Raw genomic sequence first — 19,806 nt, 5'->3', positions numbered from 1 at the left:
CGAAAACCACTTTGATTTACTGACACATATCTTGAAGCAAACATTTTTTTCACATAGCATAAGTAAAATTTTAGAAATCTTACCGTCCTGACTTGTCGGCGAAGATCTGAGCGGGATATTTTATCTTTATCATCATCTGACACCTTAACATCATTAGTTCCATTTATAATTCTAAATACATCATAGTAAAGAGCTTTTGTAAGGCTAATTTCGCTGTCTGGCAAGGCACAGTGGGGTGTTTGGGGATCTACCATAAGGCGAAGAAGTGTAAGGTTGGCTCTAGAGTCTATATATTGCGACATTTCTATATCTCCTGAACCCTGTAAGTTTAAAGTAATAGCGAAGATAACTTAAACTCTAGTTTACGGAAGTTATAAAACCATAAAAGATTAATTACTTTGACATGTTCCACAATATACAATGTCCTGCGATATCGCAGATGAAATACCATTCTAATCGTTTTTACATTTGAGTAAATTCTAACTGCAATTCATGTAAACAATCCTATTTATCATTTTAAAGGAAAAAATGATTAACTACAATACCGTAACATGTCTGTAAAGGGTCTAATGTAACGTAAAGTACATTTCAGATTGTAGAAATTGCGGCGGGAGATAACATGTGCCATCGGCATTTTTTTCAATTACACTTGTTATTGTAATTATAGATGAGGTCACGGGAATATTGGCATGTAATAATTACTTGGTATATCATACAAGAATAGTAAATTCAGTCTATGGCATTTTATTTACAATAAAAGCACAATGTACGTTTACGAGCCTAAATATTTTTTAATTACAAAAAGTGGACCGGAACACTGCATCACAACATCAATCTGTCATTACAACATTAAATGGACCTATCACGTTAATAAGAATATAACAAAAACAGAAGTAATTACCGTTTCATTTCAAATTTAATCTCCGTAGATTTTATGTCAAAAGAGAAATATTGAAAGGTAACACGGCATTTTATGCAAATTATTTGTCATCAGAAGAGATAAACGAGATATTCACTGCCATGTTACTCTGTTTGTTATGTATCAAATGTTCTCTCAAAAGACACTAAATGGATTTCTTATGTGTTAATTCTACAGTCCTAGAGCTAGTGCATTTTGTATTCAGTTTTACCAAATCATATTTCGGGTAACTTTTATATCTTACTGTAGTGATTAATACATTATGTTTCATTTGATTCATTCGCATCAGCACTTTCGCTATTGCATTGTAGTTAATTAACACATCTATAATAATTCTGCTACATTTCGTTCGCAGTTGCAATTAGATGGTTTGTATATTTATGTTTACACAAGATATTTACTTTTTGCACTCGCTCTACTCTTGATGATATCTTGTGTAGATGCTACTAAAGTATTTTATCTCTCAAGTGGCTACTTACCAGGGTAACAATGAGCCAACTATTTGGACGGGATAGGAGACTCAGGTACAAGGCCTAAAATGCAAAAATACACATATTTATAGTGGAAAAAGATGAGATTTTAGTATTCAAGCCTAAGTAAACATTCGTCCAATTTTCAAATAAAGTGAACTTAGCCAAGAACGTGACACACAATCGATTTATGAGATCTTAATAAACCCGAGTCTATTTTGCTTGGCAGTATTTCTGCTTAAAACCTCATTTAATAAGTTCCATTTAAGCCACTTGGACGTAACGGTGCGCATGAGACGTTGCAAATTCCATTACCTCTTATGATCAGACTCAAACATGCCGTTCCTGCTGCAAATTTGCTGTATAATGTTCTGTTTCAAAAACAGTTTTATAAATGAGGTTACATGCAAGCATTTTTTCATTCGAACATTTATGTTTCATTCTATACACTATCTATGTTTGATTTTTTATTTGACCTTGACTTTCCGTCCGCATGTCTGCAAAATAACCGTCTTATTGTTAATATTTGTGTCACACATATTTAATTATCATACGAGGACTTGAAAGCGAACATAAAATTCTTCGAAATTTCATCTCATAAATTTCAATCCTGATGAACACTTGCTGCGAACTTTTAATTATTGTGAATAAAACTTTACCATACATTGCGGACAGGGCAAAACGCACTATATTTCTCCATTACTAGGGATTCATAACGATGCTTCAGTATTTCAGAAATTGCAACAAAGAAAACTTATATCAATGTAATTATATGCGCACACATGCGAGTCCTTAAATAGGAAAAGGTAGTATGTCGCCGCAAATGTTGCTTCATTCCGACTGTGTTCGTAATCATATTAAGTATTGTCGCCTGTGATTTTGCGAAATACTCGATAAATGCAAATCTGCAAAAATAATTACATTTCTGGATGCAAAGGTCGTCATGCACTCAGGCTGAAAGATAATTTTCTGCATTCAGACGCCCAATGTCATATGATTGCAATAAATTCAAACAAATAAATCGGTTTAAAAACTGCTTCAATTTTTAATAAATATCCATTCTAAATAAACGATATTAATCACATTTAGGCGCCGTGTGTGTGAAATAGAACAATTTAGCTATTATACTAGTGAAATATCCCGTTTGAATTGACGTCACCGCAAGTAAAAAGGGCGTTGTCTGATAGACATGTCTGTAAAGAAGGAAAGAAAAAAGTGATCTCGATGTTTTAGCAGAAAACAATGTTATGAGAAATACATTAATTTTGTATTTTCCGCGATGAACGTATTAAGCTCGTTGAACACAAATGAGCCGTGCCATGAGAAAACCAACATAGTGGGTTTGCGACCAGCATGGATCCAGACCAGCCTGCGCATCCGCGCAGTCTGGTCAGGATCCATGCTGTTCGCTTTCAAAGTTTATTGCAATTAGAGAAACTGTTAGCGAACAGCATGGATCCTGACCAGACTGCGCGGATGCGCAGGCTGGTCTGGATCCATGCTGGTCGCAAACCCACTATGTTGGTTTTCTCATGGCACGGCTCAAATTATAAAATGCTCGGCAGAGACTTAAACTTTATTATTCAGTTGAACTTGTTTAATAAATTCAGTGTGAAAATACAATTATGTAAGATGCCCTATATGTATAAAGGAACAGTTTATGATATGATAATAGAAACTAGTGCGCCTCAATATCTTAGGTCAGGTTATTAACGTCCTAGATATTTGCAGAGGACCAAAGCAATTCTGATTTTGTTATGTCTGTTTCACAGTATGGATAGAGCTTTTTATCAAAGCGTATTTTGTCTTACGTTTATTTATTTTAGGAATTTATTTGAAGCATATCTTTTAATTATCCAAGCATATAGAGACGTTTTATGGCCGCCGCAAAACACAGACAGCTGTTGAGAAAATTGATTAGGATATCCCTTGGAACCAAACAAAATAATAACAGATTCGGTTTGATTGTACTAAAGAGATTCAATTAGCCCAAGCCTTCAGTGCTTTACAATTGCAATTCAGTTTGCTATATTTAGACGGCTTCTGTCAATTTATCACAATAAAAGACACAATCATTATGGTAAACAAATACAGTGGCCTAGTGAACAACATGTTAGCAATCTAAGAATCTGTTCAAATTAAAATAATTATATTTGGTCTTATTTACATTGAATACACATTGAGTCTAGGACTATATCTGGAAGATCAGATTATTATTCCCAATGACGCATGCAGCAACTTTGAACTGTATAATCATTTCCATAAAGTTGGTTCTTTTTTGCATACCGGTGCATGATCAATGATACGTTTTCCTAACACAAGCTAGTATTATATATATCACGTTTATATGAGACATGACTACAAAGTAACGAATTACGCAACACTCAACATATGCAGAACCAATCTGGATATTCATGTCCCATATAAATAAAGACCCGTCCGAATGAGAATAAATATGTGCTTTGCCTCATTGTTATTGTCAACAATTAATATTTATTAGATCAAAATGCTTCAAGTAATACGTAGTTGTTGATAACGTTTAACAAAGATGAAATTGGTTATGTATGAGCACTTGCTAAACAGCTTTGCTACGATTATTACGAACTCTATTAACTAACATAACTCAATACAGCCAATGGGATGTTTTCAGACATTTTATTAATAATTCAATGTTATGTTTTTTGAACTGAAGCCCTATGTTTCGGACTATATTGCCCTGTCACTGTTTCTTTTTCTTTCTTTTTCCATCTATTATATATTTCTTTGCATTGCGTCTGAGTCTCTAATCTAGGCGAGAAGCAACCAGTGATGAAGAAATCTATATATTATAATTCAAGTCCTTCTTAGATATGCAGTGCATTGAATCAACAAAAACAAAAAGCAACCTTTAGCATTTTCAGACATATATTTTCTGTATTCAGACGCCTTGTATGAACTCATATCAATAAAGTACAAACTTATTTTGGTGAACAAATGTGGTGCCATATAAATCTATTTGTTGACTTGTTGTTTATCTACAATTTCCTCCATGTTTTCTCTTCTATGTTTCAATGATAATTTAATACACTGAATAAACATTCAAACTAATCTAAAATTCCTTAACAACGAATTTTTAGCTCGACTATTCAAAGATTCTACTCACCCTGGCGTCAGCGTCGACGTATCACCTTGGTTGAAGGTTTGCATGCAAGTACGTATAGCTGTCATTTAAAGGCATGTAGCTTTGAAGCTTATTTTTTTCTTTTTTCTAGGTCAAGTACCAACATCACTGGGTCAATTACAATAACTCTGACACGTATTTTAGCCAAATTATAACCCCTTTTGGAAAATACTGGTTAAAGATTTGCATGCAAATTACTAACTCCAAAACTAATGCAGATATTGAAACTTCATACGTGTCTTCGGGGGTTATAAAATTGGGTGATAGCACCAAGTCCCATAACATTGACATGCATTTTGGCCAAATTATGCCCCCTTTGGTCGTAGTAAATCATGATTAAAATCGTACATGCAAGTTCATATAGTTATTATTCAAATGCATATAGCTTTGACACTTATTTTCTTCTTTTTCTAGGTCAATAACCAACCTCATAGGATCACGTTCCATAAATCTGACATATATTTTGGTCAACTTATACCCTAATTCTGACTAAGAAAATTCTGGTTAACTTTTTGCATGCAAGTTACTGTCTCAAAAACTAGCGATAGCATCCAGTCCCATAACTCTGGGATTTATTGTGGACACATTATGTCCCCTTTAGGACTTAGAAAATCCTGTTAAGGTTTTGCATGCACGTTACTATCTCGAAAACTAATGCAAATGTTGAATTGAAACTTCACACGTTTCGTCAGGTTTATAAAACTAGGTCATAGTATCAACTCTGACATGTATTTTGCAAAATTATGTCACATTTTGAACTTAAAAACTTCTGGTTAAAGATGTGTATGTAAGTTCTGCCGCTCCAAAACTGATGTAGGTACTGGATTGAAACTCTAGAGATATTGTAACATTTATGGTATTATTCCAGCTTCTGGGACAATTCAAATAATCGAGCATTGGCTGTCTTACGGACAGGTCTTGTTAAAGTTGAGATTTATATAAAATTTCTAAGCAGTATGAAATAAAACAACAGAAACAACGTCTCTAATTGAAATGTTTGAGCAATGATGCGTAGTCATGCCATGAGCTAATATCTAATGTACAGTATTATTTAATTTAATTTCTGGCAATAGACAATCAGATAACAAATTTCACGGAACACTGAACACAAATCAGAACTAATCCCCGTAATTCTATAACTAATAAAAATTCCACAAGAAAGTGTCAGATCAAAGTAAAATAAAAATGACAACCTTCACTTATGTCCTTGTCATAATTAATGTTTATTCAATTTAACGATGGATTAAGTAATACATAACGGTTGATAACTCAATTATAGAAATGGCTTGAAACATTTCCTGAATTAAAAATATTCCATCATCACACGCTGAGCTCCCTCTTGGAAATTTTCATTTTTCATTTTTGTGGACCATATTAAGTACACTTACTGAAAAGAAAACTGTCCTACGGGACGAAAAGCAATGGGGTTTTGGAACACGTTATATTGGCATTACAATGTGACTAAAAATAATTTCCTGCTTTCTGTAGCAATGATACAGCGTACGTCGGCCCAAATTTTCTATCCTATGTAGGCGTTATAATGCGATATCAAATGCATATTTGTTATATAATCACGTTTAACTTAATTTAATGACACCAAGCTCATCATTGTCGTTGTAACGGATAATCTGATCTTGCTAAAGGAAACATTTCTTCTTTCAGGTGGCAGGTATGTTTAAACACTAAATTTTGAATGACGCTTAAAGACTAGAGAGGTAGGTTGAACCGACCTGTAGAGATAATGCTTTTTGAGAAAACAGACTTACCTGAGTCATAACAACATCAGCAATTTTGGGTGAGCATATAACAAGGAAATTTGAAACAAGTTTTCTTCTAAGGTCCTTCAATGCCCATCGAACAACATCGGCAGATGAATTACGCTGGACGTCGTATGCACGTATATCGTACAGATCACGTTTACCGTTTATATGTTCCATCATCAAAGCAGCCAATGAGGATCCTGATGTAAAGAAAATATTAGAAAAATTGTGAAATGTTTATTGTAGGATTATTTTGAGTATGGAAGCTAAATATAAGAAGTTACTGTAAGCCGCCAGACAGCCAAAATGCGGCAAGTAATCGTTTAAAGGTCGATTATTTTGCATCAAATCAAAAGTAATCAAGAGGTTTTTGTCAGTTATTCATTCATTGTTAATTTTAAGCACTAACCATAGAATAATATAACAGACATTAATTTGATGGTAACAGACTTTGAAGAACAGAAACTTCGTACCATGCTCAGTGTCATAAAGAACACCCGCATTCTGCCACCCGTAATGCTGAAACAAATCTCGAATAGCTCTTGTATACATTTGTAAGTCTGGAATCATCTGGATGTGGAAAGGGGATTGAAGTTCGTTACGTGGTACTGTTGACGTAATGAAGTATGGGATTCGGAGATGATCAGTTACAATGGAGTATAGACGATTGAACTGACCCACAACTGCGACAAGAGTATCTCTCCTTGTTTCATTTATTGCTAAAAATCACAAAGACATTATTTTACAACTCAAACTACAGGCTATATATAAAATATATGTTATACTAGTAATGTTTATTTACCATGTCGAGGGCTCAGAGCGAAACTTGTCTATCTGCTTCTATTTCTATATACACTTAGACTAGTTTCGCTCCGAGCCCTCGATTTGTACTTTAGTGTAATTAAATAAATAAAATGAGTCTAGTACCAAACATTTCTTCTCTGGAAGTTCTTTCTAGAATATATACACAATAGTTTGGAAACGTAGAACGCAGCCAAGCAAAATTGTAGCAGATTCGGTTTGATTAAGTCGGTCACGAGGGGTAATGGCATGTGAATCATCCTCTTGCCCCAACACCGGATTGAGTGTAAGTATATTATTTGCATATATTGGAAGGAGCCTAAAACCTCAAATGGTGAAAATCACAGGTTAACCTCGGCGCAGCCTGATTGCCTATCAGTCAATAGGTATACAGTGAAACAACCATTTAATGAATGCTTCCCGATAGCCATCGCCATTTAGTGAAAGTACTTCCGGAAATCCGATGTTTTTAATATGAGATGAATACTTTAAGTAAATTAAACAAAAGACAACAAAACTTTCATTGGAAAGATATGACGTGTTAACTTTATACAATGAAAACTGTATGTCTGCTAAGAAGCAAACGTTTCAAAATAAAAACGCAGTTCTGTTTTCTCACATGAGCGTCGGCACTTCAATATAGAATGACATCAGTTCATTGCAGAACAGATTGATAAAGTGCTTATTCATATATGAAATACAACTATCTTTCGCTTAGTCTTTACACGTAGAGTCTTTTCACTTTATCTAGATCTGAGGACGTATTTATTTCCCAATAGATTTCTTATTACGCAGTCTCTCTCTTAGGAAACGATATTTCGTTTCCTTTTTGTAATTAATCAGTCTGTCTTTCAACTCTTACATCAAACTCTGCCAGTGTGGTCGATAGGATCTTTCAATCATGTTAGCTTTAGGAACGTTTTGGTATTTCATGTTAGTAGGAATGAAATCTATTTGTTAAATGTTACAAATTGCTTTATGTTTATACACACCTACACGAGCGCATAACTATTTGTTCTTTTTCAGGAATTATACTGGTATATGAACAAAGTTCTCCTCCATTCTATATATGTTTTGAATTGTTCAGTTTCATATATAAATTGATTTATATTTTTGCAATTAATATATGTATAAATTCAATACACGAATATTTTGTTGTCTTTCTTATTTTGTATTGGCCTTCATGCAGGTTATGTATTTACATTTTAGCGACTCTTTATATATTGAAATACTAAGTTAAAATAATAACTTCGTATTGATATGAATAATAGTATGATTTAAAAATAAAACATTCCAATTTATATAGACAGGAGTTCTGATGCATAATTATGATATCATTGGTGCGTAACACGAGTGATTTAGATATTCTCATAGGAACACATTGGAACATACAATTTGATTTTAGCCACGCAAACATTTCGCACTGTATTTGGTCCTTGGGAAATAACAATTATAATAAAAATATCATGAGCTGGATCGTTATCATTATCATATGTAGCTGTAACGGAAATATGAGTGCCTTTACATACTGAATTTATTTAATAAAATAATAAAATGAGAAGCTCTGTCGCGCATTTTATCAATTTTATCTGACGAGTTTATAAGTATATTAAATCCAAATTGCATATTAAAAAACATAAATTATTACTTTATATAGAATTTAACAAGTTATTGTGCATAAAGAGTACTCGGAATTAGGTTTAAAATAGTACGCACTGTATACTTGTATAGATAAACACAGCAGATAAATGTGTACTAAACTAGAAATACGTTAACAAATAACTGACTGTTTTTTACGATCAGTTGCTATTGCGTGACATTTAATCAAGAATATAGTTCTATATGCAAACTAATTAAGTAAACATAAATATATTTGATGAGGACTTTATACATTTGAAGTACATATAAAGATGAGAAGTTGTAGTGAAAGGCTATCTTTATTAAATTCAATGTGGAAAGACACATTCAAATGTAATATCATTTTAACACATGTAAGCTTTCCCTGCTGAAACATCGATCTTTCTTCTTTCTTAATGTAGACTATAAACCAAGTAAGTTTGACCAACGTCTCTTATACTTTTGACGACGTCAACGTCAAAGCTTTATTATGCAAGTGTAATACGAAATTTGTGTAATGGCTTTATTTCACTCCTACGACGTCAAACACGTGATAAATGCATTTTATTATGCAGGTACAAGGGACTTTAAACCGGTCAGTGATTTCTAATCAAATTGACGTAGATCGTCAGCATTCAAAAGCACAATGCACTGCACGACGTATTGTTTCTTCTACCCGCTTGACATCTACACTATGAGAAAAAGTTAAGCGAACCGAATATGCTATGAAACAAACACATACAATAGCTATCTTCATAAATATTTTGATCGAAGGATTATAGCACTAGAGTTCTATCTCCGCATCACTTTAGGGCAAACTAGCAGGTACAGCAGTGTGTATCCACTACGATAGACATTTTATCGCTTGAATCGGTATGCAGACTTTCTAAAAACGAAGCATTGAACACTTAACCAATATCTTCCGCACAATGTGACTCAGTGTGAATCAAAAACGTGTTTCGACACAGCATGCACATTTTTACATCGATATAATCGAACAGAGAATGCCATTTATTCTCATGAATACTTGTTGAACTTCTACTAAAACAACAAAATGCACTTTGAAATTTAGCAATGCTTATGTCCTCTTTATGTTACTCAATGGTTACTCCTCTACTGCGGTATTTTTCATAGTTTTTACAAAGAAAGAAAGCTGTACCCGTTTGCATAATTATTATGACATTTTAGTACCATTGCTTTTTTCCATTTATCAAACGTTCCGTATCAAATATTTGCATCTGCTGTGATATTGAGACAGAATAAGATACATTCTTTCCAAGATATTTATTAGCATGAAAGATTTCATAGAAAAACTTTATTTCAAGAGTTATGCGAGTTTTACTTCGCCTTCAGTGAAATATTGCTTTGCATTTCTGTGTGATTAGGTATTCAAAGGATCTGACCTAACCATCGGTCTTAAAATCTGACCTTCTCTGCAAGATAAAATACACAGTATAGAAGTAATTAATCTGTGATTAAAGGACAGAAAACTAAATACTAGTATGCGTTTTTACCTAGGATGAATTAAATGTCCTTATTGATTATTATGTTTATACCTTCTGAGTGAATGTGTGAACTTTTCACCATATCAATGGACATAGAGGACAAGATCATATAAAGCGTAAACGTTCTGGCGAATGTGTATATAAGTACATGGGCGAATTAATAGATTAACGACAATAATCTATTCTTTTGCTGCTATTTCAAATAGTCAGTAAATGCTCTATGTCTGACAAATCAACCCGTAAGACAAGTTGTTGAATAATCCTGACACAGGTGGTGTTTGTCTATTGCTTTCTTTTATCATGCATGATGTTTATTACGATACCTAGCGTCGCCAAGTGAAAATATCTGACTATATCACTTCAATCACTTGCTGTTTCAGTGTTATCACATGCCAAACCTTTCACCTCCATTTATTATCTACTATTCTGTCAAACTTTAGTTTAACATCTGAAGCGATCATTCTTCTGTGACAACATTTTAGGTTCTGTGAAGATTAAGTTTTAATTATCGTAAATTCCTACACACTTTCTGATATCTTACCTGTCGAAATCTTAGGTAAGATGTCTAAATGTGTTGGTAATAAGAGATGCAGATCTGGTTAGATTCGTTAAATTTGCCACTGAATCAATAATTGATGATATGTACTATTAATTACACATATATATATATACAATTTTAGTGGATGTAAATTTTAACAAGCGCCAAAACCTCTGAGTGAAGAAAGCCTGAGCAATATTTCTGAACTGATAATACTGATTTCGATGATGACCATTGTTTCAATCAATATAATGTTTTGGATGATAATTCTAAATTTTCTTTTATTTTCCATTGTTATCTAAAAGCAACGAAGGAACATGTTAAAATATTTTAAACATGAAGTTACTGTTTTTTTTCTGATTTAAAGATCCTTGTTTTGCATGTTTGCTTATAATTCTATATGCTATCTCTCATTAAGAAAATAATTTAGCTTTCGTACATAAAGTTAAGGAGGATAAAACAAACTTCAACCCAATTAAACAAAAAGCGAGTGCATAAGCTAGCGGTCATCTTTACAAATAAAAATGAAACACATAAAACGTCATTGTTATATCATTATTCAACCCTGTCTTTTGGCCAAACATGTAAAGTCTACAATTAGATTTAATACTATATGAGATGAGATGCGATAGAAAAATCTCATTTACTAAACAGAGGCATTCCAAATGTCTGAAGTAGTATCACAGAAATGTGTTTGTTAGGCAAAAGCAAATTAAAGACATGCAAGGCCCATCTTTCTCTTAAATAATTTATCTCAAAGTACCTACTTCGAATAAAGACAATATTCAATAAATGTATTTAACTTTACTAAAAATCAATTATGTAAGTAGAATAGCATTTATAATTAAACGTCACAAGGTAACAGTCGCCTGATAGAAAATTTCCATTTTTTTTTTGTGGTAGACGTACAAATTTAAACTGATTTTAGTGGAGCATATAAGGTATGTACTAATTTAATCCTTATGAAACATTTTTAATGTACATAAACTTCCTTACTTTATATTTACATACATTACATGTAAAAGTGTTCATATTTTCAAATACGACAACTGGGACTTGTATTCCTTAAATGAAGTGTAGGGAGTGCTCTTGATGCAAGCGGGCAACAACATTAACAAATAGAATTCCAACAAAATAAAAAGATCAACTACAAAACCCTGTCTAACATACGTGAGATAAACCAGCTTTCTTTCAGTCATTGCACGTATAACCTTTTCAAACTTATATAGAAAATTAAACATATTATTTTCCAGTATATCTATTTGTTATTACATTACTTCTACTGGCTCATGGAAAATAATATTTCGTTTCAATTTCTGTAATTAATATGTCTGCCATTCAACCCTTGCATCAGCTTCTGTCACTGTTCGATAGGTGATGTTTTAAGATAGGATGTATATCTGTTAAACTTCATATGCAAAAATGTTTATTGTTCTTGCACATTTTATCACCATAAAGTTTAGCACTGATCTGATAAAATTATTCCTGCTGGATTGCCTTTAATTGTGTTATTGTATGATAACAACAGAATGGGTGACGTCATGTTTTAATCGCATTTTAGATCTAAAATAATTCTGACACAAGTTCAATAAAATAACGTAGAAATGCATGCTCTATTTGACTTTATGATGTTCCTTTTTATCTCTCAATCAGTTGGTCTTTTTCCGTATCTAAGTCTATTGTCTAAAACCCATTTGGTTACTGCAATTTAGTTGCAAAAGGCTTCGGTTTTGTTGCGGGGGGGGGGGGGGGCTTTTGCTGTGGGGTTGGGGTCAGCTGCCCATTTTATTAAGGATCTATTTTTCAAAAAAGATCAAATTGTTTGTGAATAAGTCATCAAACTAGCTCGTAAGCCTTGGTGCCTCCGTTTTAGTACAGTATTTTTGAATTGTCCGTAGATGCATCTATTGTCTTCCTCCATCATTCAATTTTGAAGTACAAGGAAAAACAGGATGCACAACAGAACTACATTTCCTTGTGACAGTGACCTGTGTGTATCTGTCTGGGTAATTATAGCTTTATTCAATATGAGCAGATTAACTATTAACAATACTCTGAAATAGATAAGTATGTCTGTATGCACACAATATAAACTTTTTTAAGGTTAAAGATGTCTGCAGGAAGTCTGACAGTATGCTGGTTGTCAAGAGAAATCTTCTGAAAATGTTGACTGTCTTAAATTGATTGGGGTATGCAACACAACACCGCATTGAAGTAATGTCATATTTAAAAATGCCCAATAGAAAGAAAAGGACTCGCTTTGTGTCGTCATAAAAGCGACGACTGGATAATTACTTTTTAATTGTCAGATTACACTGTTGTTCTAAATAACAGCAAGTTTGCTTTTAATTCTACATGTCAACTTTCATTCAGAAAATAATTTAGTTTTCGTAAATAAAGTTAAAAAGGTGACACAAACTGCAAATCAATTAAACAAAAAGCGAGTGCATAAGGTAGCAGTAAATTTACAAATGAAACGAAGCACATAAAATGTCATTGTATAGTAACATTATTCAAACCTGTCCTTTGGCCAAAAAAGTAAAGTCTACGATTAGATTCAATACTATCCGAGATGAGATGCGATAGAATAATCTCATTTACTAAACAAAGGCATTGCAAATGTCTGGAAATGTGTTTGTTAGGCAAAGCAATTTAAAGATATCCAATGGCCATCTTTCTCTTAAATAATTTATCTCAAAGTAATTTCTTCAAATAAATATAATCATCATTAAATGTATTTAACTGTACTTAATATAAAAATCGAATATGTATGCAGACTTACAATTTAATGTCATGACGTAACAGTAGCCTGATCGAAAACTTCCATTTTTGTGGTAGTACACATTTAAACCGACTTATTTTATACATGTATTTACATTACACGTAAAAATTGTTCATATGTTTGAAAACGCCAACTGAGACTAAGTCGTGTATACCTTAAGGCTTAGAATTAGGCTTTCAGAAAACAAAAATCAAACAACACCAAATCATAGAAAGAAAGAGTTGTTTGACATGAAAATTGAACAGCATGTAAAACATGTATATTACTTTACGAAACAAGTGCCAGTATACTGATATAAACATTGAATTCCGGAAAAGGGCTGCCTAAAAGGGCCCAACTTCCGGACAGTCAAACGCCTTTAAAAACTTACCATTTACAAAAAAACTGTTACACATGTTCGTTTTGATGCATTTGCAACAGCGTGCGAGTGGTGAAATTTCACATAACGGGGTGGAACACAGTTTTCAGCAATTGTTTATCTTTATTTCTTTACAAATGGCATTTATTTTCAAAGGGAGACAACTTTTCCGAATATTTTAAGTACAAATGACCTTTATTTACAAAGGGAGACAACTTTTTCCGAATATTTTAAGTATCAGTCGAGAAAAAGTTTTCTCCCTTTGAAAATGAATGCCATTTGTAAAGAAATAAAGATAAACAATTGCTGAAAACTGTGTTCCACTTTGTTATGTGAATTTTCACTACTCGCACGCTATTGCAAATGCATCAAAACAAACATGTGTACCAGTTCTTTGAAAATGGTGAGTTTTTAAAGGTGTTTGACTGTCCGGAAATGGGGCCCCTTTAAGCAGTCCTTTTCCACCATTCAATGTTTATATCAGTATACTGACACTTGTTTCGTAAGGTAATATACATGTTATACACGTTGTGCAATTTTCATGTTAAACAACCATTTCTTTCTATGATTTAGTGTTGTTTGATTTTTGTTTCTCAAAGCCTAATTATAAACCTTAAATGAATTGTAGGGAATGCTTATGTTGCAAAAGGGCAGCAACATTTACAAACAGAACATTAACAGCTCTTTGACATAAAAATAAAAAGATCATCAACATAACCCTGTATAACATGCGTGAGATAAATCAGCTTTCTTTCAGTCCTTTTTAAACTTATAAAGACAATTACATGTATTTTCCCCCAGTATATTTGTTATTACTTCAGCTGGCTCATGGGAAATATATTTCGTTTCAATTTCTGTAATTAATATGTCTGCCATTCAACCCTTGCATCAGCTTCTGTCACTGTTCGATAGGGTTTTTTTAATCAAGTGATGTTTTAAGATAGGATGTATATCTGTTAAACTTCATATGCAAAAATGTTTATTGTTCTGGCACATATTATCACCATAAAGTTTAGCATTGATCTGATAAAATTGTTCCTGCTGAATTGCCTTTAATTGTGTTATTGTATGATAACAACAGAGTGGGTGACGTCACGTTTTAATCGCATTTTAAATCTGAAAAGGTTCGGACGCAAGTTCAATAAAATAACGTAGAAATGCGTAATGATTACGCTATTTGACTTTATGATGTTCCTTTTTGTCTCTGAAACAGTCTATGTGTTTCTTTAGTATCTAACTCTTTTATCTAAAACCAATTTGGTTACTGAATTTAGTTGCAAAAGGCTTGGGTTTTGTTGGGGCGAGGGAGCTTTTGCTGTGGGATGGGGGTCAGCTGCTTACTCGTCAAGACCTTTGAACTGATTTCTGATCACTTGACCCATACTGGGTATTAAGGATCTAATTTTTAAAAGAAGATTAAATTGTTTAATGTGAGAAATTCATCAACCTGTTAACAATACTCTGAAATAGATAAGTATGTTTGTATGCACACAATATAACATTCTTTTAAGGTTAAAGATGCCTGCAGGAAGTCTGACAGTACGCAGGTTGTCAAGAAAAATGTTCTTCTGAAAATGTTGACTGTCTTAAATTGACTGGGATATGCAACACTACACTGCATTGAAGTACTGTCATATTTAAAAATGCCCAATAGAAACAATAGGGCTCGCTTTGTGTTGCCATAGAGGTGATGACTGGATATTTACTTTGTAATTTTCAGGTAACACTTCTATTCTTAATAGTATGTGAATGTATTTTAACGTTATAATTAAATAGTAAAACCACATTTTGTTGGACGTCAATGTCTTTAACACGGATTACATATAAAAGTGTACCTAATAATTTCGCTGAATCAGCTTCTGGTAAATACTTGAAAAGAAAATACGAAAATATACTGCTTGTTTGATGTATACCTACAAAACAACAGAAATAAATACACATCAAAAAAGGGGAAAAGATACAAAATGTTATTGTATTCATTCAATTTATAATATAGGAAAGTAATGTCTGTTTTTGCGGTGATATTAATGTGGTGGATATATTTCAGTTTTGTGTTATTTATTCATTGTCAAAAACGTTACAGACGTGTCATAAGAAATGTTTTATTATTATACGATACCATATCACGTTTTTGTTTTTGCGTTGTAGATTTTGTTGAATACAGATGCGACAATAAACATAGTATTACACTGTTAACAAAACTGTTGTCTGAATTACTACGATCAGAGCTTAGATAAGATGAAGATTCTAATCAAAATCAAAAAGGTAAAGGATCAATAATTAAATGGGGAATATTTACTTTGGTCAGGTTAAAAGCTTTTCTTCATAACTGAATCCGAATATTTTTATACAACCGCACATTTGTTGACATTTCTCTGCAACTTTATCATTTTGCTGTTCTCATTGAGCATAAGCATCTAAGGGTGTTCTCAATCGGGATATGATACATAGAAACGTGTGTTTTTCGTCACTACAGAAATATATTCAATGATCGTTGTTATTAGAGGTGGTAGGTACGTAAACTTGGTGTTTATTTTGAATACATACAGACGAAATGAGAGCGATATATATTATGGCGCCATCATTATTAAAACAAGATAAAGCTTTTCATGTGTTATGTTATTTCTTAGTATGAAAAGACAAATCAGACAGAATGTAAAAGCATTATGTATTACGTTAAGCGGGAAAATATGATCGACTTGTCAAGGTAAGATTACAATCTACATGTAGGTTCTTTAATAAATAATACACAGCAATTTATTTTAGTTTTAGGGATTTCCTTTCTTTAATGTTTATGTTTATGACTTCAGTCTCGACTTATTCTAAAGTCCCGCCAACTAAAACTTACAAGGTTCGGATGGATTTCCCTGGCATGAATACCCCAGAAAGTCTGTACGCCGATCAATATTTAAAAGTTCCACATGCTCTCTAGCACAAAAGACGCTTTTATCATTTAGATATATTTATAGAACTAATGATACATCTGAAGATTTTGCTGATACTATCGGAGGAATGAAAATAACCATTCGTTATACCCTACAAATCAATGAGAATAATAGAATCACAGTCATCGAAATATAATTCATAGTGCATGCTTATTCAAATGAATCATCGTCATCCTACACTTCACTTGCAACTCCACTGATCACAGTGATAGCTTTTATGATGAAGCATGGAAAGTCATCAAATCCATTTATGATGTATGCCATTTATTTAAATATGGTATCTGCTTTAGACATTTATAAATATGACATTGTCAGTTTCTTGACAAAACCTTTCATTTATGTTCCTGCTCTGTATGCATGTAAAACAACTAAAGTAATTTTTGTTTTGTTTTTATAAAACTCCTGTAATTTTACGGTAATGTTGCATATTTTCTGCATCAACTGAGTCCCGTCTTTTCGCTAGTAAATACAGTAATCTGGACATTCATCTGCCACCCTTTCAATTTTGAAACACGTTAGCAAAGAACGTATACTAATGGGTGCAGATGCAAAATTTCCTTGATATCTTAAATATTATCTTACATATAGAAAGCAGGTGTATAATCTTCACACTTGTTACCATTAACAGTAATAACAGGTGATAGGATTTATTCGGTGTTACGATTGCAAAGATTATATTTATGACTTAAGGATATAGCAGTGTCTGCAGTGATTATTTTGCAAGATAATTTACGTAATTTTAACCTTCAAGAAACAATAAGAAGAAGTAATGAACAGCTTTTTTCAGCAAATGAAATTTCTATTATTACACACTGGAAATGTCTGTTACTGTTATCTTAAAAGCTAAAGGATAGGACAGAAGCATTTACAGTGGTTGAAAATAAAATAATATTAATGTCATGGTATTGGAAACAAACTTCACGTTCCATAAAAAGTAATTTACACTTATAGGAAAAGAATGATAATAAGTAACAAAATTATAAATAAAAAAGAAGTGGCACTTGCAATCAAATGAAAACGTTTTAGTTATTAGATCACCTAGTTGCCATGTCACAATTCTTATCAAACGAGAACATTAAACGATATACTATTTGGATTATTGATAGAGATGCGATGCAATCACGACCATTTTGTCAAGACGTATTGAATTTCTACTTATTTTATATGCGCGGTCAACGGCCTATAGTACAAGCAAACTAAGAAACAAAATCAAAATTTTCCTAGAATCTGGTCTAATGAAACTGCATTCTTGGATGTTTTTTATGCATATTTATACGCGGACATTGGATAGAGAAAATGATAGGAATAAAGTGTAATTATCATTCGTTTCCTTTCTTACAAGTTTGAAGAGTTTATGAATTCTGCAGTTATTTGTATTGATGATATTCAGATAAAGAACAGTAACAGAAGAAGTCCCTCACGTCATATTTACTACATATAACCTCACACACAGATGCGGAATTTTGTCATATTTCATTTCGGTAATATTCAATGTAAAATAATTTAAATTTCTTATCGCTGTCTGATTGCTCACCGTCCGGCGTCCGCACTTTCCTTTAAACAACATCTCCTAAACCACCAGGCCAATTTTGATGAAACTTCACAGGGATGTTCCTTTGATGGTCTTCTTAAAACACTGTTCAAGGAATTGAATTTCATACAGAACTCTTGTTGCTATGGCAACAGAAAGGAAAAATCTTAACAACGTTTCTCGTCCAAAACTACAGATCATACGGCTTTGATATTTGGTATGTAGCATCATCTAGCGGGCCTCTACCAAGATTGTTAAAATTATATCACTAGGGTCAAATATGTCCCCGCTCCGTGGGTCACTTGGTTCATTTAAGACTTATTTAGGGAAAACTTTGAAAATCTTATTGTACAAAACCACGTGGCTTAGGGCTTTGATATTTTGTATGTAGCATTATGTAATGGGCCTCTACCAAGAATATTCAAATTATCCCCCTATGGTAAATATGGCTCCGCCCTAGGGGTCACATCGTTTATATAGACTTGTATAGGGATAACTTTGAAAATTTCTTTTCAAAAAATCACATAGCCTAGGGCTTTGATATTTATGTCTCCCCCACTGGGGAGACATATTGTTTTTGCCCTGTCAGTCCATCCATACGTGCGTCCGTCCGTGCGTCCGTCCTTTACACTTCATTTCCGATCAACTAGAGAACCATTTAACCTAGAATCTTCAAACTTCATAGAATGACAGAGCTTATGGAGTAGACGACCCGTAATGTTTATGGGGTTACTCCGTTAAAGGTCAAGGTCACAGGTGCCTGAACATGGAAAACGGTTGCCAATCAATAACTTGAGAACCACTTGACTCAGAATGTTGAAACTTCATAGGATGATTGGACATGCAGAGTAGATGACCCCGATTGATTTTGGGGTCACTCCATCAAAGGTCAATGTCATAGAGACCAGAACATGGAAATCCTATTTGCCAATCAATAACTTAACCATTTGACCTAGAACCGTGAGGGCACATGGTTTAAGCAAGCAACTAAACTAAAGATGAGCGATATATGGCCATTAAGGCCCTCTTATATTGTGAATATCCTAAAAATACATAGCTAATATTCCTGAAAAATCCTGTGACATGCTTCTTTCATGTCAGTCTACCAAGAGGGTCTGAAACAATATAAAACGAATTTTCAGAAAATACAGATCTTCTGCTCTTTCTGTTTTCTAACATTATAGTTTTCGCAAGGACTAATTTGTGTCTCAACAAAACTGTTAGCTGTTCAAGTCTAGTTTATGGCTCTAAATGAATTATCCGTTTGCTATATATCTTGTCAATGGTAACCAGGTCGGCACCCATTCGGAGGTAGCTAGAATTAAAAAGGAATATTCGATAAACGTTTAATATGCTACGTTCTTGCAAACACGCCATTGTAAATCATAAATGATGATGCTGTAATTAAAAGACAGTTCAG

At 33.2% G+C, this 19,806-nt stretch overlaps 1 protein-coding gene across 6 annotated transcripts in view; it reads right to left on the bottom strand.

Moving 5' to 3' along the window:
- The window catches only part of LOC123557908 (glutamate receptor ionotropic, kainate 2-like), a 107,250-nt gene that overhangs the window by 12,449 nt on the left and 74,995 nt on the right, over nt 1-19,806 (bottom strand). For all 6 annotated transcript variants that reach the window (XM_053544267.1, XM_053544265.1, XM_053544269.1 and 3 more), the window contains exons 3-6: nt 6,783-7,028; nt 6,316-6,509; nt 1,399-1,452; nt 84-320 (exon numbers count right to left, since the gene is read on the bottom strand). In XM_053544267.1, the coding sequence (XP_053400242.1) occupies nt 84-320; nt 1,399-1,452; nt 6,316-6,509; nt 6,783-7,028 (731 nt within the window). The remainder of the gene's footprint in view (nt 1-83; nt 321-1,398; nt 1,453-6,315; nt 6,510-6,782; nt 7,029-19,806) is intronic.

The sequence above is a fragment of the Mercenaria mercenaria genome, chromosome 5 (assembly GCF_021730395.1).
Source record: "Mercenaria mercenaria strain notata chromosome 5, MADL_Memer_1, whole genome shotgun sequence".
Lineage (NCBI taxonomy): Eukaryota > Metazoa > Mollusca > Bivalvia > Venerida > Veneridae > Mercenaria > Mercenaria mercenaria.
Note: the sequence above shows the minus strand (reverse complement) of the source record. Positions and strands in the feature narration are given on the sequence as shown.